Source organism: Diabrotica undecimpunctata, chromosome 5 (genome assembly GCF_040954645.1).
Source record: "Diabrotica undecimpunctata isolate CICGRU chromosome 5, icDiaUnde3, whole genome shotgun sequence".
Taxonomy (NCBI): Eukaryota; Metazoa; Arthropoda; class Insecta; order Coleoptera; family Chrysomelidae; genus Diabrotica; species Diabrotica undecimpunctata.
The window spans coordinates 109,028,071-109,055,706 of NC_092807.1; the positions used below are offsets into that span (position 1 = coordinate 109,028,071).

The window sequence follows — 27,636 nt, forward strand, 5'->3', positions numbered from 1 at the left end:
TTTACTCTTTCTTTTTTCTCCACTTTGCTTATTTGTTTTTGTATTACTTTTTCTTTCATCGTTAGATTATTGTTTATGTAAATACGGTTTTTTAACTTGTTCTTGTTTTTCAATATCTTTTTTTTTATATCGTTGTTTCTATTTTTATAACGCAAAGTTTCTGCCCAATCTTAGTGGCATTTCTTAACTCCACTTTTACTTACAGTTCTCTGGCTAAAAAATTTTCCATTCCTTCTCTAATTTTCTAAGTTTTTATTGCCTATTTTTATTCCTGATATTATCAGGTTTTTCTTCTTACTGCATTTGTTTATGTACTCGATTTTTTCCTGTAGTTGCTTTACTTCTCTTTTTAAGTTCTGATTCTCTTGCCTCATTTCCATTACTTTCTTATTGTTTTCGGCTTGTTCCTTCTGCACTTGCTTTATTTTGTTCAGTGTTTCTTCATTTTTCCCCATGAGTTTTTTCGGCATTCGTATCATAACTGCATTTGTATCTTTGTCTTCATCTTCTTCATTTTTCTGTGGTGATCTCTCTGTTTTTTTGCTTGATTGACCACCGACGCGATGGCGTTGGAACGGCGACGTAAAACTATTTGCTGGGAATTCGATGATGACTAGAATCGAGAGTCATGGAGGAGCTTGGGGAAGGCCTGTGTTTAATAGGGGACACTAACGGCTACAGGCCAATTGTTCGAACGCTAATTAAAACTTGACTGTAATCGTATTAAATATTTAATTACAATCAAGTTTTGATTAGCGTTTGAACAATCGGCCCTAAATGTTGATGCTGATGATAATAATCATAATTAGTTTTTCAAGATTTTATTTGACTTAATAATCTTACTTCAGATTCTAATATCGACGAACTATCCTAGTCTGAGTTGTGAAAATCTATGTTTTATGTTATTAAAATCAAATTACAGTTTCTAAATTAAAATATGTACATTAAGTCAAATCGCAACTGGCCTGCCTATCTTGCTTCTATACGATACATGGTACTATGCTTGCTTATTAGGTACCCTCTGTTTTGATACTATTATTCAATGCCAAAATTAAATCAGCTGTCGCTGCTTAACTTGCATCTTTCCTGGTTTTTCTCTACCAATTATTTCACTGCTAAAATAGGCTCGTTTTTAATAAATTTAATTCTACTGCCACTAATCAGGCTACTAACTAATGCTTAATTGTATTTACTAATGTCTCAAGTTATCTCCTTACTGATGCCATTCTTTACATTTATAATCATTTTATTTAAACTGTTCTCTGTAGATAGATGTAACCTTCTTTAAAAACACCATTTTTTGAAATTTGAAATACTTTTTAGTTTTAACAAATTAATGATAAAATGAGCTTTAGTACGTTGTCTAGCGCCAATCCTGTCTTTCCTTCGGTGATTTGTTAGAGTTACCGCCTGCTACAAACGATTGAAGGAAAACACACTTATTTTTCTTTCTCTTATTTATTATTGTGTTTCAAGACGACCACAGATTCCAAAATCAATGTTTATCTTGCCTTTTCGCTCTGATGTGGTCTACCAAGGACGTAGAGAGCAAGAGAACTGAAGGGAATTAAGTCGATGTAAAGGACGAATCATGAAGTTAGTCAAAATATATTTTGATTTATAAGTAGATAATAATTGGGGTTGTTTCCTTTCTCCTAAATTCGTTTTTGTTTATTATTTATTACAATATACTATCTACTCAATAAATATTATATAAAATACTAAATAAATAGGATACAAGAGTTAGGAATTTACTTCGGTTTACTGTAAATATCTTAAGCAAGCCGTAGAGTGTTTTAAGTTTTCTTTCTACTGTTTGCTTGAATAGTTTTCTTATAAGATGATTTTTGGAAGACCTGTAAGTTAACTGTAAGACGTTGTCGATATTCATTAAACCGGTGCATACCGGTATGTATGTACATACATATATTAAACCGGTTTTATAGCGTTATATGTCTTTCCGTTCCTAATCGCCACTATTTTCTAAGGCATGTCCCTAAAGTTGTCAAAAAAAAATAAATATGTACTTGCTAATTGTAAATTAAGTTTATTTTATTAACCAAATACAGGAAATTCAGTCTACATATTTAAGGTTTATAATGTATTTTTATAGAACAGAAAGAGATCTGTGATCTTCGATGGCACGTAAATTTGGTCTTGCATGTGCAATGTTTCTTTGCACTGTTTCTAAATCGATCCCACGAAACTTTTGCAAAATTCTTTGCCTTAGCTGATCTTCATTTTAAGCTTCCCATCCATTATTATAAACCATACGACTCAAAACAGTCCAAAACTATATTATAGCCCTCGTCTGAGGCACATTTGGAGGATTGTCGCGCTTGGGAAAAAAATTTATATTTTGAGCAGTTAACCAATCTGTCGTTTTCCTGGCGTAATGACATGACGCTAGGTCGGGCCAAAATATAATTTCCTCAGCAAGCAAGCAATTTGATTAAACCCAGCCTGTGAGAAATGTTCACCCCTAGGACTTATGTTCGGGTGTAACAATTCATTGGAGCGAGGTGTGTAAACTCTAGTAAAAACAGGAGTCACCACACCGCGCTCCAATGCTCCAGACCATCCCTTTCCCCCCTATAGCACTCTGATGCGCGATAGGGGCACAACTATCAGCCAAGTGCTCTTCATTTAGAGGTCCTGGGTAATAGAACCCCAACATGGTTTCTTAACCTAATGCAAAACTCAGGACAGCGCATTGTCACTATAATCCTGTTATCTTAAAGTGGCTTATCCGCGAACTAAAATTGCTTACTTGGGCCTCAAGTCTCCGCTCTGAGCCAGGCTCAAGTGGTTGGACCCTACGTGCCCGGGTTTTTGGGGTTTTGTTAATTTTTTTGTTGGCTTGCACCGGTTTTTGTTACTATTTTTATAATTTTTTTGGTGGCCGAGGCAGGTTTTTTGTGTTTTCTGTAGTTTTTTTTGTAGGTGGCCCTGAAACAAAAAAATCAGAATTAGTTTAAAATGTATACTTTAATACTGAAAAATATATAAAATATAGAACAATATGACAATATAGAGTTTCCTCTTTAAAGCAACCGGGCCCACTTTGTGTTTGGCGATAGTCCATGAGTGTTTTTGAGCTACGAACTATCTTCTTTGTGCATTGTTGTTGTTTTTGAAGTATTTTCTCTCTAGTGTTTTGTTTTCTCTCTGGTTTATATAACTTCCTCATTGGGGTGATAACTATTTATAAATTGAACAAGCTTTGTAAGACATCTGTCAACGTAATTGTAAGCATTGAGAACTTCACCGCGAACACGCCCAATAGACGGCTGTGAAACACCAGCTTCTGAGATGGCATACAATACCAAAATTTTATCGACAAATTTTCTGTTCCCTTAAACCTAACTTCGTCTGGTGCATCTTGTACATTGCGTATATAAAATCCGTCGTTATCCTACATTTTGGATATGGATAAAGTAAAATACTTTTCATCATCAATAATGAGAATTTTACCAGGAAAATGAATACGTCTGAATGCACGGCGACATCTAGGAATTTTTTCTAACTAGGCTGGTGTGTACTTAGGAGCTTTTCTCCTTTTATATCGTTTTAAATTATTTCTAAAAATTGTTTTACTTACATTCATATAATGAAACATATCTTCGGCCAACATTTCGCAAAGACTTTCCTAATTGGTTCTCCATACTCTGAATTCATTTCTGTTCCCGAGCAGGAGTTAAAACTCTTAGTCTTTCACTTTTGTTCAAATTAGGGCATGCGATACCATTTTGCACTCTTTAATTGTCTGGTAAATCGTTAACCCATAAATATTTTGAGCACTAAAAATTCGTACAATATCGCGTTTTGGTACATATCCAACTAACGATAAATACTTTGACGAATATTATGTTTGTACGGCATTTTAACGAACCGTATTTATCAAAACTGACATTGTTTATATCGTTTAAGTTGTTTACTAACTTTGGTTTCCAATGGCAACTTGATCCAATGCTTCCTACCAATAATACTTTTAAATTTAAAATTTTCCAAAAACTTTATGAGACATACGTTATTGTGGAGTTTTTTATCTCTTAAATTTTTTTCCGACATCGCCTTGGAGGTGCCCTTCATCCATGTGATTGCTGGTCTTCCTCGTTTTCGTCTTTCTGTGGGGGTCTATTCTAACACTTTTTTCGGGATTATTTTTTTCTCCATTCGTTGTATGAGCCCGTACCATATTAGCTGTTGTCTTTCAATGTCATCTACGATTGTTCGTTCTTTTTCCGTTTGTTGTCTGATGTCGTCATTTGTTATGTGCTCTAGTCTAGATTTTATTGCTGACCTCCTCCAGAAATCCATTATAATTAGCGTTGTACTTCTTGGTTAATTTTCGGACTGTAGCTGTGTAGGTTAATACGGGTTTTATTATTGCGTTGTAGATTTGTTTTTAATTTTTTGTTCTTATATATTTTTGTCCCAGTACCGAATTGAGGGCTTCTATCACCTATCTTTCCATTATTATCCTTTCTTTATCATCCTGTACTCGTTAGTTTTATTTCTAAATAACATGTTCATTGCAGCTTGCCTGTTCCAAGTTCAGTTTCTCCATTCCTTCCCTTTCTACGCATAGGTTACCTCCAGATCCCATTTTCTATATTCCTCTATTAGTTCTCTTCACATATATTTAAGATCTTTTTTGTCCTATGCAAATAAAATTTGGTCATCTTCATAGTGTAGCGTGTAGCATATAACTTGAACAAGACTAAATGTACAAGCTGCAATGGACTTATTGAAATTGCGTACTTAAAATACCTATTTTAATACGAGCTTTAATATAAGATTTATTAACAGCTTAATAATGATTTCTAAAGTTCATTTATAATACATATATTTCCAACTGTCAACAATTACACTTAAAAGCCAAACAGGGTCGTATCGAGGTGTATCATAAGATGTTTAAAAATATTTAATTATTGAAACAAAGAATGTAAGAATTTCTTGTAGTTTAATTGTGAGTAAAATTTAATGTTCCATTGAAGAACCGTGTGGTAAAATAAACTATTCAATAACTAAGATATACCTAACAAAGTATTTTGAATAAAGTAGCATCATTATACGTCTTTTAAAACATAAAAACATACCATTTAAATTATTCTGAGTCTGAGGAGCTACATGTGCTGCTTTCTTCATTCGCATTGGTTCGACATGTCTCTATTATGTTTTTCAACTTACGCATTTTTAACTTGACTTTTTGTTCAACGTTTTCCACACATTTTTTATGTAGTTGAAGTAATATTATTTATTGCATCATAAAAAATATTTTTCATGTCTGCAAATTTAAAAGTATTGCTTTTGGCTGCTACATAATTTTTGAGTTCTGCCCAGATGAGTTCAATAAAATTGAGCTTACAATGGCAGCATTAAAACTATTTTGTTTTGAGTTTTTGCCATATTATCAATAAAGTATTTGTCATATTGTCCCTTATGTTGCTTAATTAACAATAGCTGACAGTTACACTTTTAACATTGAGTCCCCAAAACCTATATTTTTTATTTCAGCCACCGTTGGATATCAGCCTTTCTAGAAACAGTATAATTTTTTTCCATTTTTTTGGAATAATAAGGCACTTATCGTCCAATACGATAATGAAGTTTTCTTCTAATCGTAGTAGTAGTCTCCACTTGTTTTTATTCACAGTGCTTCTGGAACAAAATCCATCTTCACTGTGACAAATTACTAGTCTCTTTGCCTTTCCTGAAAATTTAATCATTTTAAAATTTACTTGAAGTGAAACAGCTGGTAGAAGATTTACCTGCTGGATTTTTAAAACCTGTAGAAAGTCCATCTAAAAACGCTTGTTTATAAAATTTGTTACCAAACTGGCGACCCATACCTTGGATTTGTTGTGACCAGGCTTTAGCCAAGTCTGTTCTAAGTGATAAATTTTGCCGTTTTTATTTTTGTAGGACTTTTGATCACAAATTATCGTCTCCACAAGACAATTTTATCCCTGTCTATCAAAATGATGTTTCTGTCGTGTTCTGTTCGTGAAAAAAAAAGTGATGTCGCTTACGACGACGTTGAAACTTGAAAATTATTTTTTTTCAGTAATATAAAAACGTAGTTCTTTTGAAATTAGGCAAAACCGGATCTTCATTAATAACTCTCAGAACGTTATCTAATGTGGGTATTTCATTTCGAAAAAAGAATTCGTAGATTATTCTTTTTATTGCTTCTGTTTTTAAATTCATCAACTGAGTTATAATATTTTTACGATGCTCAATTGATTTTAGTGTAGATAATGTTCCCTTATTTTCTTATTCTTGAATCACATTTCGTACACTACTTCTACACATACCTACAATAGATAGGAGTTAACAATACTTCTTAAATAAAGTGAAAACGCGCATTCTAAAATAATGGACAAACAATATTAGTACCTGTTTCTTCTGCTACTATAATAGCATGTACTTTGAAATACATTTATGATCATTTTGTTCGTTTTAACGTCAAAATGTTTCTTTACCTACTGGTCTTTTTTAGGTGGACTGACAGTTATCAATCTCAATGAGTTTGTTTGCTGTATCAGTGCTTGACATTTTTCTTGCTCTATTTATCTTCAATGCCTACAATAACTTAACGTAATTGATCAAGAGAAGGTCAAAATAGCCTAGAAGAAAATAATTATGTATTGTAATAAAATCAACGTCATCGAAAGTATCGTAAAAGTTATTAAACTGTATCCTGTATATTTTTTTGGGATCCAGAAAAGGAAATAAAATTTTTCAAAACATCAATAAATTAAAATATGTATTGATTTCTATTACCTTTACCCAAGTAACTACCACAAGCCATTTTAATTTTTGTTAAATAAATACTTTGTTTTTGAACACTAAAAGTTTACTAACACTATAAAAATTTTCAAAAATAACACGATCACTAAATAACTCAACAATATTTATAACGTTACCAAAACACAAAATATAATAACTTATAAACCAACAGACTACAATTTTAATATAATCAGAATGAGCAGTTTGAACCTGTAAAATGACAATCCTTCTTGATCAAGGCGATAAATAACTATATTTAATAGTCTCTTGGCAAAAAGGAATATAATAACTTGGATAACGTGCATAGGAGACACATGTGTATAGAAAACCAACACATATCAACATATATCTAAATTGCAAATCAAATCACAACACAAATACAAAAAAGGGAATGTTTAAATCATTATATGATAGAGCCAAAATCACCTGTACTAAGGAAAATTAAAAAAAAAATGATAACATCTGTTGAAATGAACTATCCTCCAACAAAGTCGTCCCAGGAACGCACATAAATATTCTGACAATATCATTCTCGGACAAGTCCTTTACTTTAAAATATAGTAAAATATATAAATAAATACACTCATGGACAAAAATATCGAAAATTTTGGAATTTTCCAAATTTTTTTTAAAGTCACTATTATTTCAAAGTAATTTTAGATAACTGATTATACTCATAAAGTAGGCTGATGTACTCAACTGGTTTGAAATATTTTGACGTTTATTTTAAAGTTTATTCAGCTTTTAGTGTTATTCGTAGGTACATTTTATCATAAAAAAACCTTCTAGGAAGGAAAAAATCATACTTATTCGGTTATTTTTAATTTAATTTGTTAAGTTTAATTAAATATTGTTTTGATTTAATTTAAGTTTAATGCCATCAATTCGATACTGCGATGAAGGCCAAGTAGCACAGATTGTAATTTTGTACGAGGAAGGATATGCACAAAAAGATATCGCACGACGTCTCAGGAGAAGTCAATCTACAGGTTTGAATACTTTACAAAGGTACCGCGAAACAGGAAATTTTGTACGAAGGCCTAGTCAATGACGTCCAAACTGCACAACCGCAATTGATTTTTGGTTTTTAATTCTACACGAAATCGTTCATTGACATCGATGCACTACAGAAATGAGCTATTAAATAATAGATAAGTAAATGTGAGTTGAGAAACAGTTAGACGAAGATTAAAAGAAGCAAACTTAAAGCCCAGACCAGACTTAAAGCCAAAGTTCCACGTCTTCTTCAAAATCATAAAGTTCGTCATTTAGAATATGCAAGAATACATATTTAGTGGAATGTCTACAACTGGAAAAATGTTCTTTTCACTGATGAGACCAGAATCCTATTATAGAAGCCAGATTGTCAAAACCACGTCTACAGAAGAGTTGGAGAACGATTTGCCAGCTGCAATCTCGCCCAGACCATTAGTTTTGGAGGCGGTGGCATAATTCTTTGGAAAGGTATTAGTTGAGAGGTACTCACCGCACTTGTGGAAGTAATTGGACGGATTACTGGTGACTCTTATATTTAAAACCCCGTAATATCATATTTTGCCATATGTTGGTTACATTGGATATGAAAGATTGGATGGGCCACCGTTTAGCTTGGATTTAAATTTAAATTCAATAGAGCACATGTGGGATCACTTAAAACGCCGCATACGACAACGAAATCCCGTTCCAAATACGATATAGCAACTTCGGCTTGCTGCACAGGATGAATGGAATGCAATTTTCCAAGGATACGTCCAAAATTTACTTGCAAGCATGCCGAGAAGGATGCAAGCAGTAATAAGAGCTAGAGGGGGAAATACTCATTACTGATCATGCATTTCTTTCAGTTAAAAAGGCTTATATAAGGAATTTAAATTAGCATTTATGTTTAGAGTAAAATAACCTTATTTACCTAATATTAAGCATTTATTTTTTTCGCAATTTTCTCCGCATAAAAACTTAAAATTGTTCATTAAATATTATTAAAATAAACTCTGTTTCACCATAAACGACTGTATTGACCAGAATTTATTTTAAAAAAACAAAAATTAGAAAATTCCAAAATATTCGATATTTTTGTCCATGAGTGTATATAAAATATTAAATATATGTCTGAATTTTTATTATGAATGAGGCAGCAAAACGTCATAATTAACATATTTTTAACTAATATTTTGATTAATCATTTAAATGTTAATTTGTCAATGTTTAAGAATAGATAAACTGTCTTATAAATAAACATTCAATACAATAAATAACTGTTACTATTTTAATAACTAATACAATAATACTAAAGCGAATTTGTGACTAGTTTAAATCACTCGTTTCAATATCGTACTATGATCTATGTACTACCAATTTCAGGAAAAAGTCTCGTTAAAATCCAAACTCGCTCTCCGAGTTTACATACTTAACATTAATCGCCGTGAAGGCATTCAATCGATACAGAACTTTTCATCTAATTCTCGGAGTAAAAAGTTTTGGCTACTGCCGTTCCACCGACTTTTTCTCCGTGCTGCGTTCCTTTTTGTTTTTCCGCTTTTCATTCATTTTCCAAACGATTTATGACTCATTATCTGGTAGGGATTATATTGTTCTGCCGAAATATTTACTTCTCTGGTCCGGACCATTGTGTGAGGATATAAAGTTTATTTGAGAAAATAAATTAGAAGAACGTCGGAGAATTTATTGTATCATTTAGTTCTGAAAGAAGTAGTTAGAAGGTTTTATGAGAGGCAAAATAGTCAGACAGCCTAATTTGTTTCAGTGATAAAAGAAAATAATTGTTTCGCAAATTAGTTGGGAGAAATTTCAAATATCTTATGGTTATTTTTCGGTGTTGTGGTAATATTATGATAACAAGGAAAACCTTCAACAATAGTTTTTAAGTAACTGTATTTAAAATAGAAATTAATTAATATACTATAAAAAGGAAAATGTGAATAGGCGTAAAAATAAATAATTTATTTTAAAAGAGACTTTAAAATAATCAATAAGATAAATGCCATCTATTCTTCATCATTAGCTATTTTGAGTCCACTGCTGAACGTAGACCATCCGTAAATAATTCCATTGTATCCGATCTTGAGCACCCTAAATCCAGTTGTGCTGGATGCACTTGATGTCGTCCGATTAGCTTGTTGGAGAACGCCCTCGATTACGATAAGCACCGTGTCTACATACTACTACTATCGGTTCACAGCGTTCTCCGATGCCTTCCGACTCCTAACCGCCATTCTTCTCTATTTAACCATAGGCCTGGAGGGATTTCTCTTTCCTCTAGTTCTTTTGCAATTCCCTCTCTCCAGCTTCTTCTCGGCCTTCCTCTTTTTCTTCTTCCTTGTGGTGTCCACGTCAAAATCTGTTTCGGAATCCTGTCATCTGGCATTCTCTGTACATGGCCGTACCATATTAACTGTTTTGTTTTTATGTCATCAACTATTGTATGCTTGACTCCCATCATTTCTCGTATTCTCTCATTTGGTATCCGATCTCTTCTTGATTTGCCTGCTGCTCTTCTCCAGAAGTCCATTTCTGTTGCTAGTAACAGTTTCTCTGTTCTTTGTTTCATTGGCCAAACTTCACTGCCATATGTGATTACACTTTTAAGTATGGTGTTGTATATGAGTTGTTTGTTCGCTTTAGATTGTGATGGGTAGCTCTTTCGGGGCGACAGACTCAGTAAAACACAGGTTTGAAATAAAAATAAATCTATTTAGTATATATACAATAAATAAAAAATAAAAAAAGGAATTCTACGTTGTATATTTATAAAACAATAATAAAATGAATTCTACGTTCCCGTCTGGGTCCCGCGATGAATGAATTCCCCGGCGAACGTCTATAAAAGAAAAGAAACTAATTCTTACTAATAAAGAAATGAAATAGCAGACCCACGTTAATGTTCAATACACAATACCGATGGGTTCCGCTTGGCTAAGGACAGAGTACGATCCTCAATACGGAAATCTCTCTGTCCGGCTTGGCTCTGTGCAGATCCACGGTAATGTTCAATACACAGTACCAATGGGTTCTGCTTGGTTAAGGACAGAGTATGATCCTCAATACGGAAATCTCTCTGTCCGGGATGGCTCGCAGGTTCACTACACCGGCGAGTCAGGGACCCTAGAGCGCTAGCTACAAGACTGTCTAATTCCGCTATTCACACGCCTTAAATAGCCGTTCTGAATCCCACTTCTCCGTCACGTTGTAGAAGTGGATGCGCAAATATTGACACTCCCACGGTTCGAACTGTTAAACGATCAGAGCATCGTTACAAGATATTGTTTGGTCCCACAGAATGCCGTTCATCATGGATATGGCTTTTCTACCCTGTATGTTTCTGTCTTTTATAGCACCATCGAGTGTTCCATCTTGAGTTATCTTCATACTTGTATTGTACGTACTTGTATTCATCACAGTGTCTAATTTTTACCCCATCGTCTAATATAATGGACTGCTTTGTCCCTCCAATACACATGGTTTCAGTTTGCTTAATGTTGACTTCAAGACCCCATTTGTTCTTCTATTAGCTTCCGAGTCATGTAACTCAAGTCGTCATGATCCTGAGCAATCAGTATTTGGTCATCAGCGAAACATAAGGTGTACAGTGTAGTCTCGTCATTGAGAGGGATTCTCAACCGTGTCTACATCTTATTCTAAAATTTTCTTGGTCTGTCTTTCATCTCTGACTCTGGCACCATGTCCTGATCAGTTACATTTCAGCATCGTAATTCTTTTAATGGCTTCTGTAACACCTATTTTTCTCCTAACTATTTGATTTAAAACTCTGTCTCTGCGGGATATATTTAACATTGATCTCTCCATTGCACTCTGTGCCACTTATATTTGATTGATTACTTTTCTGATAAGAGTCAATATTTATGCTCCATACGTTAGAACTGGGAATACACATTTATCAAAGACCTTTCTTTTCAAGCACATGGGGATATCTGATCTAAAAACTTCCTTTAGTTTTCCGTAAGCTGCTCATGTTAGTCCTATTTACCTATTTAACTCTGTTGTTTGATTGTCTCTTCCTAATTTACTCTCATGACCCAGATACTTATAGGCACACACTTGTTTAATTTGCGTTCCATTATTTAAAATGTTTTTGGCCAGTAAAAGGTCGGAAAAGGTAATTCTAAGTCCAATTCAAGTACAAGAGGTCTGAAGGTCTTAAGGAAGTTGGCGGACATTATATACCTGGTCTGCATTAAAGACTACTTCGTCTACAAACCTCAAGTTGTTCAGAAACTCCCCATTTATGTTGACTCCAATATTTTTCCAATTATTGTTGCTCATAGCACTCTTTAATAAAGCTGTGAATAGTTTAGGAGAGAGAATGTCTTCTTGCCTAATAACTTTTCTCTTCTTCAGGTGTTTTGTCGTTCTTCATACCATTAAACGCTGATTTAATTTCTCTTCTTCTTCTTCTTCGGCTTTTCCCATTATAAGTTCGCCGTTTTCGTCCTCCACAGCACTCTATTCTCCTAGTCACCTTCTCTGAGGTCTCTATCTATCATAGCATTTCCGACGTATGTTTTCCATCTTGTAGCAGGTCTTCCTCTCCGTCTTCTTCCCGGCGGGTCCCAGTTTAATATTCTTTTCGGCCATTTATGCTGTGGCATTCTTTGTACATGCCCGTACCACTGCAGGGCTCTGTTTTCCAACTTTTTTGTAATTGAGCATTTTACTTCCATTCTGTTCCATATTTCCTCCGTTCTTATTCTATCCGCTCTTGTGATTTGTAGACATCTTCTCATAAAGTCCAGTTCAACTGTTCTTATTTTATTTCGTATTGTTGTTGTCATTGGCCATACTTCCGCTCCATATAGGGTAATATTCATCACTATGCTTTGAAAGATCCTCTTTTTGTTTTCTTTGGTTAGAGTGTTGTTTCATATCAATCCATGAAGTGCTCTTGTGGCTTGTTTTCCCCGTGCTATTTTCATTTCTATATCTTTCATATAAGTACCATCTCGGCTAATCATTGACCCTAAATACATAAAAGCCTTACAACTCTTAATAGTCTCTTCTTCTAAACTTAAGTTCAAATCTGCAACCTCGGGTCCAATACATAAGTATTCGGTCTTGCACATATTTATCTTGAGTCCCCAAAGTTCATATTCTTCCTTTAATTTCCTTATCATATATTTCATATCCTCCCTGTCTTGTGCAAAAATGACTTGATCATCTGCGAAAAGTAGTGAATGTAATATATTCTCTTGTACTGGTATGCCCATTGTTCCGCATTTTCTATACCATCTTTTCAAAGCCTGATCTATATATATATATATATATATATATATATATATATATATATATATATATATATATATATATATATATATATATATATATATGTTAAAAAGTGTAGGTGAGAGACCACATCCCTGTTTGAGGCCTTTTGTTGCGGTGATTGTTTTTGTTATTTTATTACCTAACTTTATTTGCACTTGTGTTTCTTTATACAGTCTTTGTGTTATATTCACCCATTTCTCTCTAATGCGCATTCTTCTCATTGCTTCCCATAGTTGTTTCCTGGGCACGCTATCGTATGCTTTCTCTAAGTCGATAAAGGTCATATGTGTTTCAATGTTTTTTTCTTTGTTCTTTTCAATCACCTGTCTCATAATGAATATATTATCTAAACATTATCTGGCTTTTCGGAATCCGGTTTGTTCTTCGCTATAATGGTCCATGTGTTGTTCTAGTTTTTCTTTTATAACTAATGAAAAGATTCTTGCTATTGAAGTCATTACACTGATCCCTCTGTAGTTATTTGGTGACCTTTTGTCACCTTTTTTGAAAATGGAGGACATCTATGAGAAATTCCACTCATCGGGAATCTTCTCTCCTGCTTCGATTTTATTGAACAACATTCGTATAAAGGATACTATCCTTGCGCCTCCATATTTCAGCAGTTCCATTTTTATGTTTCCTGGTCCTGGTGTTTTACTGTTTTTGGATTTCTTTAGTGCTTTATTTATATCTTCCTCTGTGATTTCTGCTTCCTCAGTTATTATTGTCACAGGGTCGTATGAGATATACTCCGGCCTATTCTCCTACAATAATTTTGTGTAATGCTTTTTCCACTCTTTTGATGTAATTATCTGTATGGTATTTTTACTTCGTTTATTACTTCTGATGTTTTTTATTTTTTTCCATGCTTCCGTTGATCTGTTATACCCTATCGTATTGTCAATGTCTCTGCACATTCTCTTCCAGTATTCATTTTTCTCGAGCTTTATTCTTTGTTTAACTTGTTGTCTGAGAGTAACATATTCTCCCCGTGTTCCTGGGGTTCTGTTGTTTAGCCATTTATGAAATGCACTTTTTTGTCTTTTAATCATCTCTTCTAAGTCGTCGCTGAATTTCTCCAAATATGTATTCTTATGTTGTTCAATACCCAGCACTTCGTTTGCCGCTTTGTTTATTTTTTCCTTTAGGTGTTGATACATTTCTGTTGGGGTCCATTCTTCGTTCATCTGTAGCATATTCTGTAGCCTATTCTGATTTCCTGTTTAGTTATATCTGAAGTTCCTCTAATCCTTGATTTTGTATTGTTGGGTTTTCTACCTCTGACCTCTTATTTTCGGGATTCCTGTTTTCTGGATCTGTTGCTTGTTCATGTATGGCATATATAATATACTACATAAATATTCCTCATTCCTGTCTTCAAGTGTCGTTTTAGAACTTTTATAGGCTTTTGTTTTTTATGTCTTTTCTATTGTCCTTTGAAATGGTTTTGTTTAAATTTCTTAGCTCTGAAATGTTCGTTGTGCGCTTATCTTACATGTCCCTTCTTTTTTGCATTAGATTTTCTTGGTGAGTTTTTCATTTTTTCTTATTTGCTTGGCTTTGCACTTCTTCTGTGCCTTTTTTACGGGTTGCCCGCCAACATTTCGTTTATCTGGTCAATATTGTTTTCATTTTGCACGTCTTTCTGTAGGTTATTCTCTATTTCTTTCTGGTATGCCTCTAGCATGCCAACGTATTATCGAGCTGAGACCAAGACAAGAAGCACTACGGAGCAGAGGATGCCCATCAACCAGATGGACTGATGACCTGATGCATGTTAACAGTAACTGAATTGAAGGTGCACAAGACAGAGACAGATGGAAATAACTGAGCGAGACCTATGTCCAGCAGTGGACGCATAAAGCTTGATGATGATGGTAATGATGATGCCCTTGTGTTAGTACTCACAGTGAATGTGACATTTTTAGTCCGTGTTACCATATTTCTTGTTTCCGTTCTTTTTTACGTTCAAGACAATCTTTGCTCTAACCATCGCTGTAAATGCCGTTTTGAACAGCGTATATTTTTTTGGTAAATATAAAGTCAATTTTATTCTTTAAGCCATTTGGTGATTGCCACTATCTTTGGAATCTTTTAAACTGAGTGTTCATGACATATAGGCTGTGTTTCAGAAGAAATTCTGAAGATTGACCCCTTTTATTTGTGTCGTGATATCCGTGAGGTCCAAATGCACTAAATCATCCTGCTTGTGGCCTGTGTCTTGTATATCTTACGTCTTAGTTTGTTATATTAAATTCATAAGAATTTAATATTCTTATGAAACACGTACAACTTGTACATACTAGCGCACAGAAAATTGCAAATACGTAAAAGAAATAAAATAAGACTTACTCACAATCAATTTAATTTTACTACCAAAACGACCGGTTTCGCTTTCTACACTAGGTCCCTTAAGCTAGCGGGGACATATGAGCGGAATCCAATTTAACCTACGTAATATGTTTTCACCAATTTTTCACTAATTTATTACCACCCTAATAATTTTTCACCACCAAACCAACCTTAAGGGGAGCGATTCTGCTGGCTTAAGGTTCAAGCTAGCAGAATTAAAAAAAAAACTTTTTGTTGATGGCATATTTTTTCACCAATTTTTCACTAATTTATTACCACCCTAATAATTTTTCACCACCAAACCACCCTTAATGGGAGCGATTCTGCTGGATTAAGGTTTAAGCTAGCAGAATTCAAAAAAAAAAACTTTTTGTTGATGCCATATTTTTCACCCATTTTTCACTAATTTATTACCACCCTAATATTTTTTCACCACCAAACCACCCTTAATGGGAACGATTCTGCTGGCTTAAGGTTCAAGCTAGCAGAATTCAGAAAAAAAAGTTTTTGTTGATGGCATATTTTTTCACTAATTTTTCACTAATTTATTACCACCCTAATAATTTTTCACCACCAAACCACCCTTAATGGGAACGATTCTGCTGGCTTAAGGTTCAAGCTAGCAGAATTCAGAAAAAAAAGTTTTTGTTGATGGCATATTTTTTCACTAATTTTTCACTAATTTATTACCACCCTAATAATTTTTCACCACCAAACCACCCTTAATGGGAGCGATTCTGCTGGCTTAAGGTTTAAGCTAGCAGAATTAAAAAAAAAAAACTTTTTGTTAATGGCATATTTTTTCACCCATTTTTCACTAATTTATTACCACTTTAATATTTTTTCACCATCAAACCACCCTTAAGGGGAGCGATTCTGCTGGCTTACGGTTCAAGCTAGCAGAATTAAAAAAAAAATATTCATGCTATACCACAGTCTTCTGCTAGGTTTTTACGAATTTATTACAACTTTAGTAATTTTTCACCCCTTACTATCCCTTTAACAAAAATTAAATAAATTTGTTTTTTCAAAAATACTTCAATACATTTACACGGTGTGTGAGTGCGAGTGTGTGTGTGAAAAACACTTCGGTTGTAATAATTGGTATATTTAATTAAAAATTACTACTTACCTATTACTTACTAAAAGTACTACAAATTTCACTGAAGATGGACTGATAAATCCGAAAACGTTTTGAACTTAATCCCTTGGGATTTTTAAATTTAATTAAATATACCAATCACAACAGTGTTTTACTTCAATGTTCGAGTTTTTTAACTATATAATATACAGCCAACTCACGGGAATGATCCCTTTTTAAGTTGTAGAGTTTTGTTAAAAAATAGGCAATGTACAAAACAACAATATTGCAATGTTTAGCATATAAAAAAGTTGGTGAAGTTGGTGTTTGTGTAAATTCTAGCATTTAAAGATGTAAACTACTTTCCTTATTTGAATTTCTAGTATTTATGGGAGTAGTAATTATCTTCCACACTGACACATACGGATTTCAAGATTGGAGGGTTATTGGAAAACAGATCCACTATTCAACTTAAAATCTTTTTTGCAGAACATCGGAAGAGATCTTTTTCTTATAATTTTAAGGTGCTTAATCTTCATCCATAATCCAATGGGTCCGAATGTTATTCCTGAAGATCGGTTTTATAGAATAAGAACAGTTATAGACTTTTTAATAATAAAATGACTGCTCTGCGTTATCCAGTAAAAGAATTATCGCTAGATGAATCGATGGTACCGTCGAAAGTTAGACTTAGTTTTAAACAATATACTAAACAAAAGACATAAAAGACGATATCAAGGTTAGAATTAATTCGTAAATTAATTTATAAAAAAGCAAAGAAAGACGGAATATCGCACGCGAACATTTACCTATAAATAATTGCTAATAAATCGGACAAACGCGAAACGAAAACGAAAAGATGCAGAGTATGTTGTCCTATCCTAAAAATAAGAAAAAACCCAATTTATGAATGTGTGGATTGTGCCGAGAAACCAGATCTCTCCTTGGGCGATTCTTTCAAACATTTCCATAAACAAAATAAATAAGTTAATATTTTTTTGTAATAACCTTTAATTTCTACCTATATTCAACTGACAATGAATGAACAATCGACAAAGAATTAAAATATAAATATCTTTAAATTTTTAAAATACTGCTAATATAAATTTATTTTACTACGCAAATAATCTATATCAGCTGTTCTAACCAACAGGTAATTTCGGTCTCATTTGAATATCCCTACTTAAAATATTTATACCCTAAAATGTTTTCCAATATAAATTCTTTATGTTATACACCTAATCTTAAAATTATGTTTTGACCAATCGTTGATACTCTTCTTATTTAAATAATATTAAAATATTAAATACCTAAATTATTTTTCAAACTTTCATCTACCTAATGAATACAAATCTTTTAACAATAGGTGCGCACGGTCCCGACCCTCCTTTACAATCAGTTAAATAATGTAATAGACGTAATAAAATTATTTCAATTTGAATATTTCTTACCTGGTAATTTATTCTGTGAAATATAAAAATTCCATTGTATTTACTAAAACTCAACTTGATTTCAGTTATTTTATATTCATAAAAGGGACTAACGATTCGATTTCGCTTAGCCATGTAATACGACTCGAATCAGAGTCAATTTTTTAAAACAGGTAAAATTTATTGTTTTTGGAATAAAGTGTTTTCATATTTTTAATATTTAAACATTGAAAAAATAAATATTAGTTAGTATAGAATAACATTTGAAAATGTTTTTCAATTAGGGTAGTTGAGAAAAACATGACTAGGCTGGTAAAAATATAGTAAAATTCTAGCAGAGCACTCTGTGTTTTCAAAAAGATTTTTTATTCACCTAGCGTCAATGTGTATCTTGTTGAATGTTTCCCATTAACTGAGGCTTAGGGGTCAAAAATTATAAGGGTGGATCAAATTTAGTAAAAACCAGGCAATCAATTTATATTTTCAGTTACAAGTAGAATACAGTAAAATTATAAAAATAGATTCTTTATCACCTTAAATTTTAACGTAGTAGAATTATTGACTCTTCATATAGGGTAGTTGAAGGGTGAAAAATTACTAGGATGGTAATGTATTAGTACAAACCTAGCATAATACTGTAGTATCTCATATTTCATAAAATGGGTGAAAAATTACTAGGATGGTAATGTATTAGTACAAACCTAGCATAATACTGTAGTATCTCATAAGCAATCAAAAGATTTGCTTTGCATTCAACCAGCGTAAATGTGTAGATGGTAGAATTGGTGAAGTTGGTTAACATTTAGTAAAAACTAACCAGAGAGTTTCTTATTTTATTTATAAATAGTATTTAGTAAAATTATAAAACAAAACTTTTTCATCTTTAATTTAAACATAGCAGAACTATTGACTTCCACTAAGGGTTAGTGTTAGTGTAACTTAGCAAAACACTGTGGTATATCATAAATAATTTTTTTTAATTACGCTGGCTCGAATATTAAGCTAAAAGGAACGTTTCCAAATAAGATTGGTTTAGAGATGGAAACTTATCAGGGTAAAAATACTTTTTTATGTCAGTTATAAGTAGAGGATAGTGAAATTGTAAAAAAAGATTTTTTTCACGTTAAATTTTAACCTAACAGAATTATTGACTTATCACAAGGGGTAGTTTAGGCAAAGAATATAGACGCTTAGCGTCTATATTCTTTGGTAGGTGTAAAAAATTACTAGAGTGGTAATAAATTAGTAAAAACTTAGCAGAATACTGAGGTATTTCAAAAATACGTTTTTTTCTTATTTTGCTGGTTCAAATATTCAGCTAGTAGGAAAGTTATCGAATAGGTTTATGGGAGCAAAATTATCAGGATGGTCAATGTTTAGTATAAACTTAACAAAACACTTTTTTATTTTAGTTATAAGTAGTGGACAGTAAATTTAAAAAAAAATTCTCCTTAAATTTTAATCTTACACAATTATTGACTTTTCACAAGGAGTAGTTGAGGGGTGAAAAATTACTAGGATGGTAATAAATTCGTAAAAACCTAGCAAAACACTGTGGTATATTATAAATATGTTTTTAATTCTGCTAGCTTGAACCGCAAGCCAGCAGAATGGCTCCCCTTAAGGGTTGTTTAATAGTGAAACAATATTAGGGTGGTAATAAATTAGTAAAAATTGGGTGAAAAAATATGCCATCAACAAAAAGTTTTTTTTTTTGAATTCTGCCATCTTGAACCTTAAGCCAGAAGAACCGCTCCCATTAAGGGTGGTTTGGTGGTGAAAAATTATTAGGGTGGTAATAAATTAGTGAAAAATGGGTGAAAAAATATGTCATCAACAAAAAGTTTTTTTTTTTAATTCTGCTAGCTTGAACCTTAAGCCAGCAGAATCGCTCCCATTAAGGGGGGTTTGGTGGTGAAAAAATATTAGGGTGGTAATAAATTAGTGAAAAATTGGTGAAAAAATATGCTATCAACAAAAATTTTTTTTTTTGAATTCTGCTAGCTTGAACCTTAAGCCAGCAGAATCGCTCCCATTAAGGGGGGTTTGGTGGTGAAAAATTATTAGGGTGGTAATAAATTAGTGAAAAATTGGTGAAAAAATATACTATCAACAAAAAGTTTTTTTTTTTTGAATTCTGCTAGCTTGAACCTTAAGCCAGCAGAATCGCTCCCCTTAAGGTTTGGTTTGGTGGTGAAAAATTATTATGGTGGTAATAAATTAGTGAAAAATTGGTGAAAAAATATGCCATTAACAAAAAGATTTTTTATTTTATTATTCTGCTAGCTTGAACCTTAAGCCAGCAGAATCGCTCCCATTAAGGGTGGTTTGGTGGTGAAAAATTATTAAGGTGGTAATAAATTAGTGAAAAATGGGTGAAAAAATATGCCATCAACAAAAAGTTTCTTTTTTGAATTCTGCTAGCTTGAATCTTAAGCCAGCAGAATCGCTCCCCTTAAGGTTGGTTTGGTGGTGAAAAATTATTAGGGTGGTAATAAATTAGTGAAAAATGGGTGAAAAAATATTACGTAGGTTAAATTGGATTCCGCTCATGTGTCCCCGCTAGCTTAAGGGTCCTTTCTACACTTCACAAAGCATCTTCAGGTCACACGGTACAACAAATTGGTAAAAGATAATTATATTGAATTGTAATAAATTAGTAACAAACGAAATACTACTTACATTCCGGTACAAGAATTATTAGTTAACTAATAATAAAGAGGAAGAGAAATAAAGATGGTGCTAGGAGCACCTGCTCCTAGCACCATCTGGATATTATTCAAATGAAATTTGCAAAATTGCACATTTGCAAAAACACAATTCCAAGACTATTCTTATATATCTTTGGAACAAACTTCAATAAGTACAAAAAATCCACAAACACAACGATGTCCTACTTCAAAACAATGCGCGGTCTACGTCATGCCTGTCAATTGCTTGCAGATACAAGAATTTACAATTCCCTACCCAAAAGAAGTACCAATTGAAGCCGAATACAATCTAAAATTAAGAAACTTTCTATTCCCGAAGGTCACACTCTGGAGGAATTACAAGAAAATCCAATATGAATTCATCATTATATCTCCTGGACTTCATTTTTGTTAGTGTGTTTAATTATTTTATCCATTTTTAGCCTGTGTATGTATAAGCGAAAAAGAATCCAAGCTTTGTTCCTGAAGCCACGTCCTTCCAAAGAGTCCATAGCTTGCATCTTAAGGGGGGGAATAATTAAGGAATCCGAACCTGGAAATCAATTAGTTTTATCACTATCTGAACTTTGGATCCCATCATAGAACAGAGGCATACAGATAGTAAAAATTAGATTTTAAGTTTAGTCTTAATTCTTATTCGTATTGTAATAGATGTTCTACTAATTGAAGACCTTGGGACCAGAAGGGGGCAAGCCACAATTTCATCAAAATTGAGTTAAAGTAGAAATCGCCCACTTTAAGACCGTATTAATGTCCCGAAGAGAAAATTTCAGCTTTTTTCTTATAGATGGCGCCGCTGTAGTTAAGTCCCGTTGTGTCACCATTACTTTATTTTTCAACATAACGAGACAAGCCACAGTAGCAATCAACATGGCGGCGGAACATTCCCGTGCATGTAAACGGAAAATAGACTTTTCTGAATTTGATTCTGATCACAGTGACCAAGATCCATTTTTAAATGAAAGCGAAGATGACAAAGACTATACAGTGTCCGGAAATAGCAGCGATTCGGAAAATATCAACTTAAAAATGGTAAGTTTATTAAATATGTGGCTTGTCCCCTTATGTTACATTTTTCGAACCTAAAAACATTAGGATTTTTCTAAAGGTTTTTTGTGGCTTATCCTGTTCTAAAGGTTTTTTGTGGCTTATCCCTTTTTAGTAAAATACCTATATTATTGTAGGAGAATGAAGAGGTTTTTACCCCACAGACTTCTCGAGGTGTCTTGCCAACTCCAGAAAAGAAGGCGCCTTCTAGATGGAGACACAAGAATACCCAACGGCATAAAAAAATTAAGCGCAAGAATAAAAGAAATCGAATATATAAATACAAAAGGGAAGAAAATAGAACCAAAAAAAATAGGTGCGCCTTGCGGTTGCACAAAACAGTGTAGATAGCTTTTGGCAGGTAAGGAAAATGATATATTTAATGCCTTTTGAAACCTGGGTAATTATGACAAGCAAAATATTTACCTCTTCTCAACTATGACAGTAATTCCAAAGAAGAGAAGTTACCCAAAGAAAACAAAAGGAATTCATTCGTCCAGAAATGTATCAGTTAAATATAGAGTCAAAGTAAATGGAGATGATATTGAAATTTGTAAGAAAGAGTTTCTTGCCATACACGGCATTTCAAAAAAACGTATTGAAAGACTGGTTCACCAAAATAAAGAAGGTGCGTCTACTCCAAAGTCAGATGAAAGAGGTAAGCATGACAACAACAACAAGAAAATACCAGAAGAACACTGTGAGTATGTTAGACAGCATATTAATTTGATACCAAAATACACAAGCCATTACAGCAGACAAAAAAACCCAACAAAAGTCTACCTAGATTCCGATATTTCAATTTCCAGTTTATATCATGATTATTATCTTGAGTGGTGCCGCCAAAATAATTTTGTGGCAGTAACCCAAGACAAATATAGGCGCATATTCTGCTCAGAATTTAATATAGGCTTTAATTTACCTAAGAGCGATACTTGTAAAGTATGTGATTCAATGAATGTGAAAATTAGTAATGAAGCTGACATAGAAATTGCAAAGACACTGAAAATTGATTTGGAGTTACATCAAAGACGTGCCCAGGCCATGCAGGATCTAATGAAAAAGGACACAGAAGAGGCTAAAGCCACGGGAAATGCAATGGTTATCAGCTTTGACCTACAACAGGCAATGCCAGTGCCAAATTTAACAGTGGGAGCAGCGTTCTATTTGAGAAAGGCATGGGTTTATAACCTCGGCATCCATGACTGTATTAGTGGAAAGGCTTTCATGTACATGTGGCCAGAAAACATTGCCAAGCGAGGTAGCGATGAAATTGCCAGCATTTTATATAACCATTTTCGAACTAATAGACCCACTGCTAATAAACTTATAGTGTATACAGATAACTGCAGCGGCCAAAACAAAAATTGGTCTCTAATTTGTTTATGGCAACAACTTACTATAGAAGGCATTTTCACTTCTATTGAGCACAAATACTTGGTAGTAGGGCATACGAGATTACCATGTGACCGTGACTTCGCAGTAATTGAAAAGTATAAGCGTCATCGATTAAAACAAGTGTATACTCCAGACGATTGGTACGAAGCAGTGAGAAAATGTAAAAGAAAAAACTGCTTTGAGGTAATTGTATTGAAACAATCCGACTTTTTTTCTTTTAAAGAACTCCAAAGCGAAATTACGAAAAAAAAGCCATACAGATGACAAGGAAAAAGTTAACTTTTCCAAAATATCAAGCCTCAAGTTTTCATCTGAACAACCTAACATAATGTATATAAAACATCTTATAAATGAAGACTATAAGGCAGTTAATATTGGAAAGAAAGGTACGAGGAAGTCAATTTTACTTTCCAGGGATTTGAAATCAAAATACAGTGAACCTATTCCACTAAATAGAAAAAAAAATTGAAAATATTTCCCAGCTGTTACAGTTTATTCCACCAGCTTTCCTAAAATTTTATGAAGAAATTGGTGCCTGCCAACAGATTCTACCAGGTACTGATAATGAATCAGTGGAATATATTGAACATTTCGACGACTTTTCGGATATTGAAAATATTGACAACTGAATATATTATTTCATTGTTGCATTTTATGTTCATTTTTTAGAATATATTTTTTTGTTCAAAAGGGGATAAGCCTCATATTTTTTCAAAAAATGTTCAAAAACTCAAAAACCGTTCAATAAAAATTTTTGTTACTTTTATTGTGTATTTAATAACATATTTCCAAACGATTGTGGACCTTACTTCCGAGAACAATGTAAAATTTGGATTTCAGGATTTGAAAATAAGTTTAAAATGACGTTTTCTCCAAAATAATCTTTTGTGGCATGTCCCTTTCTGGTCCCAAGGTCTTCAATTATAAAAATAAACTTTTTAAAAAAGTAGATTTCCATACAAATTACTTAATTTTAAATAATACCTAATTTTTAAATATGTAAATGGCCTAATACCCTCAAAGGACTGTTGATGTAAATAAATAAATATTCTTGTTAATAGAAAATCATCAGTGCTAACATGTTTTTAAAATGATATCAACATAAAATAAACATCTAAGAATAATATATCCCTTATACTTAAGACTCTCCACATCCACATTCGAGTCGAGGCCAGGCGAGACCGATATCTGCACGAAATCCAAAACTCTGAACCGTAACGTGGTTGCATTCGCGGCGCTAAGCATTTCCGAAAAAAATAAATAATCCCACATAACCCATTTCGAGGCACGAGGAGCCCTCAAGTGTAATTGTTTAAAGTAAATTACCGCCCATTTACGTTCATTAGGGCGCACAATACCTTATAACGTGTATATTAACCAAGCTTAGTTGTTGGCATGGAGTAGTAGAGGGCGCTTTGGGCCGATCCTGGGTTTAATGTGCTAATGTTCATCGGGGAATAGGGAATTATTATGATTATGTTAATACAATATGCAAATTGTGATGTGTCATAGTTAATTCTGACTGCGAGTCTGGTAACGTGAGGCTTCAAATTAATGGATGATGGAATTTCATTCCTATGCCTTTCCAGAAACTTTCTTATTTAGAAGATGCTCGTAAACCTACAGGTAATAAAATTAATTCCAAATAAAGATTCTTAACAGTTATTTTAAATTAAAACAAAAATATAAGCGTACGTAAAATATTAAGCAGTTTATTTTATTTTAGTCTTAATTAGGTTCTATTGAACATTTCTGTTTAAGTTTCTTAATTATTTATATTTTTTATTATACCTGTCAAGTAATTTTTATATTTTAACCAGCTTAACCCATTAAGCGCCGTTGATGCGAAAACGCAACATTTTAAAAGGAATTTTTTTTATACAACTAAATATTTTGTTTTTAGAAAATTCTTTATATGTTTTAATTCCTAAAGGCTTGATGATATTGAAATATATTTTATAGAACAAATATAATTAATTGTTTATCTATTATAAATTAATTTCTTCAGCAGTTTTTTACATGATTCGTCATGACTATATAATCTTCTTGTAGAATTTTCACTTTGCTTATAATATAATGGTTTATATGATTTTTATAAAGCATAAACTACAGATTTAGCAATAACCATACAAAAAAATTAAATAATTTTATCAAGAAAAAGTTACATGCATTCAAACTTATTGTTGCGTTTTCGCATCAACGGCGGAATGTGCTGTCTCTAGGTAATACCGCCTACGCTACGTGACAAATCAAGTGTAACCGTATTTGACTAGTTCAGTCTTGTCTAGAGCGTTTAAGTATAAGCATATACAGCAATAATTGTGTTTCTCTGTATTGTTGCGGATAAAACATATATAATGAGTTCTGGCAAAAATAAGTGGAAAGATAATTATGATCGGAATAGACCTCTTACTATTCAAGAATTGGAAGCTGTTATTGAAGAAATTCAAAATGAGACCGAAATTGATGCTGGTATAATACCACCAGATGTCGATGAGCTTACTGATGAAGAGGAAATAGATGACGATTTATTGGAAGGTATTATACGGTATAATTATATAAGATACTGTTATGTAACTTTTATTTTTTTATTACTTATAGGCCATGATAAGCCTCAAGACACTGCTGGGACATTCGAATTGATGGCTGAGGACAACACAAATGAATTAGAAGATAATTATAATGAACCTTCTACAAGCCAGGCTACTTCAAAGAGGGCAAAATCTGTTCAATATAATCCAAACTGGAGCAAAAGGGACCCCGTATACAGTAATTTTCCGGAATCGCAGGAGCACATTTAAAAACAACGTATAAAGGACATGCTTTACGGTAAATCACCAGTTGAAGTATTTTATAATTTTTTTGACGAGGAATTATTAGACATGATTTTAAAATACACTTTAAAATATGCCAAGGAGAACAATCGACATGATTTTTCAATGACAGTATCCGATTTAAAGAAATTTATTGCTATTTTGATCTTGTCAGGATATCACACGTTGCCACAAATGGAGATGTATTGGAGCAGAGATGAGGACAAGGGAGTACCATTAATTAAAAATTGCATGAGTCGAAATAAGTTTCGCAATATAAAAAAAATATATACATGTACCTATGTGATAATGCTCAACTTGACAAGCAAGATAAGTTTGCTAAATTGCGCCCATTATTTGACAAAATAAACAAAAGAAATCTGCAGTTTGGTGTATTTTCACAAAATTTATCAGTCGATGAGGAAATGGTTCCTTATTTTGGTAGACACTCTGCTAAAATGTTCATCAAAGGGAAGCCTGTTCGCTTCGGTTTTAAAATTTGGTGTCTTTGTTCTCAAGATGGATATTTGTTTCAGTTTAGTCCATACGCTGGAGCACGAGAACATAAAAGTGATATGGGACTGGGAGCAGATGTTGTTATAGATCTATTAAAAGTTCTTGAATTTCCTTCTCAACACAGAATATTTTTGGACAATTTTTTTTTTCGTCTTTTAAACTATTTCAATATCTTACTGAAAATAATATATACGCCACAGGAACTGTGCGGGAAAACAGAATCCAAAAGTGTCCTTTAGATAGCCCAAATGATTTAAAAAAAGGGGGCAGAGGTGCTTTCGATTTTAGATATGATTTAAAATCCAAAATTTGTGTAGTTAAATGGAATGATAATTCAATCGTTATTATGATGTCAAATAATATACCAATAAATCCAATTCAGCAAGTAAAACGGTATGATAGAAAACAACGAAAAGAAGTAAGTGTAGACCAGCCATTTCTAATAAAAGAATACAACAAAAATATGGGGGGTGTTGATTTACACGATAACGGCATAGCCAATTATCGTATAAGAGTAAGAGGAAAGAAATGGTGGTGGCCTCTTTTTATAAATACTACAGACAGTACAATCGTCAATGCATGGAAAATTTATAAATTGGCAAATGACTCTACAATATCACAATTAGAGTTTCGCTCTTATATTGTTATGGCGCTAATAAAATCAGAAGAAAGTAATTCATTATCAGCCAGGGACGATGAGGGTACATCAGCTTCTAAATACAAAGGACGAGGAAGGCCAACAAAGTCAGAAATACCGAAAGAAATGAGAACTGACAAAGTGAACCACATCGTAATACGCCACCCTGAAAAGTCAAGAAAAAGATGCAGACAATGTAAAAACCAAACTATATATATGTGTCAGAAGTGCAATGTACATTTACACTCTACATGTTTTGACAGCTTCCATAAATTGTAATATTAGGTTTTATAGTTTTTTTACAAATATTTTATTTAGTTTTACTACTTTTGTATCTTTAATTTTGAAATAAATCTCATAATCCATTAAAGTGTATTTCATTAATTTCTTAACAGATTCCGCCATTGATGCGAAAACGCAACATTATTTTTTTAGAACACCCTGTAACCTTAAAAAAAATTATATCCAGTTTTGTCTTTAAAACACCATAAATAACTAACCCTTATATTATTTTTATAAAAAATTTACATATTTCATACCTTGGCGGTTAATGGGT

The 27,636-nt window shown here is 33.0% G+C and overlaps 2 protein-coding genes across 5 annotated transcripts in view; both read left to right on the forward strand.

Moving 5' to 3' along the window:
* The window catches only part of Camta (Calmodulin-binding transcription activator), a 1,863,487-nt gene that overhangs the window by 998,630 nt on the left and 837,221 nt on the right, over positions 1 to 27,636 (forward strand). The window lies entirely within an intron of this gene.
* On the forward strand, positions 22,116 to 23,818 carry LOC140440743 (uncharacterized). The gene has a single exon (XM_072531117.1). The coding sequence runs from the start codon at positions 22,155 to 22,157 to the stop codon at positions 23,376 to 23,378; it is 1,224 nt and encodes a 407-aa protein (XP_072387218.1). The 5' UTR covers positions 22,116 to 22,154; the 3' UTR covers positions 23,379 to 23,818.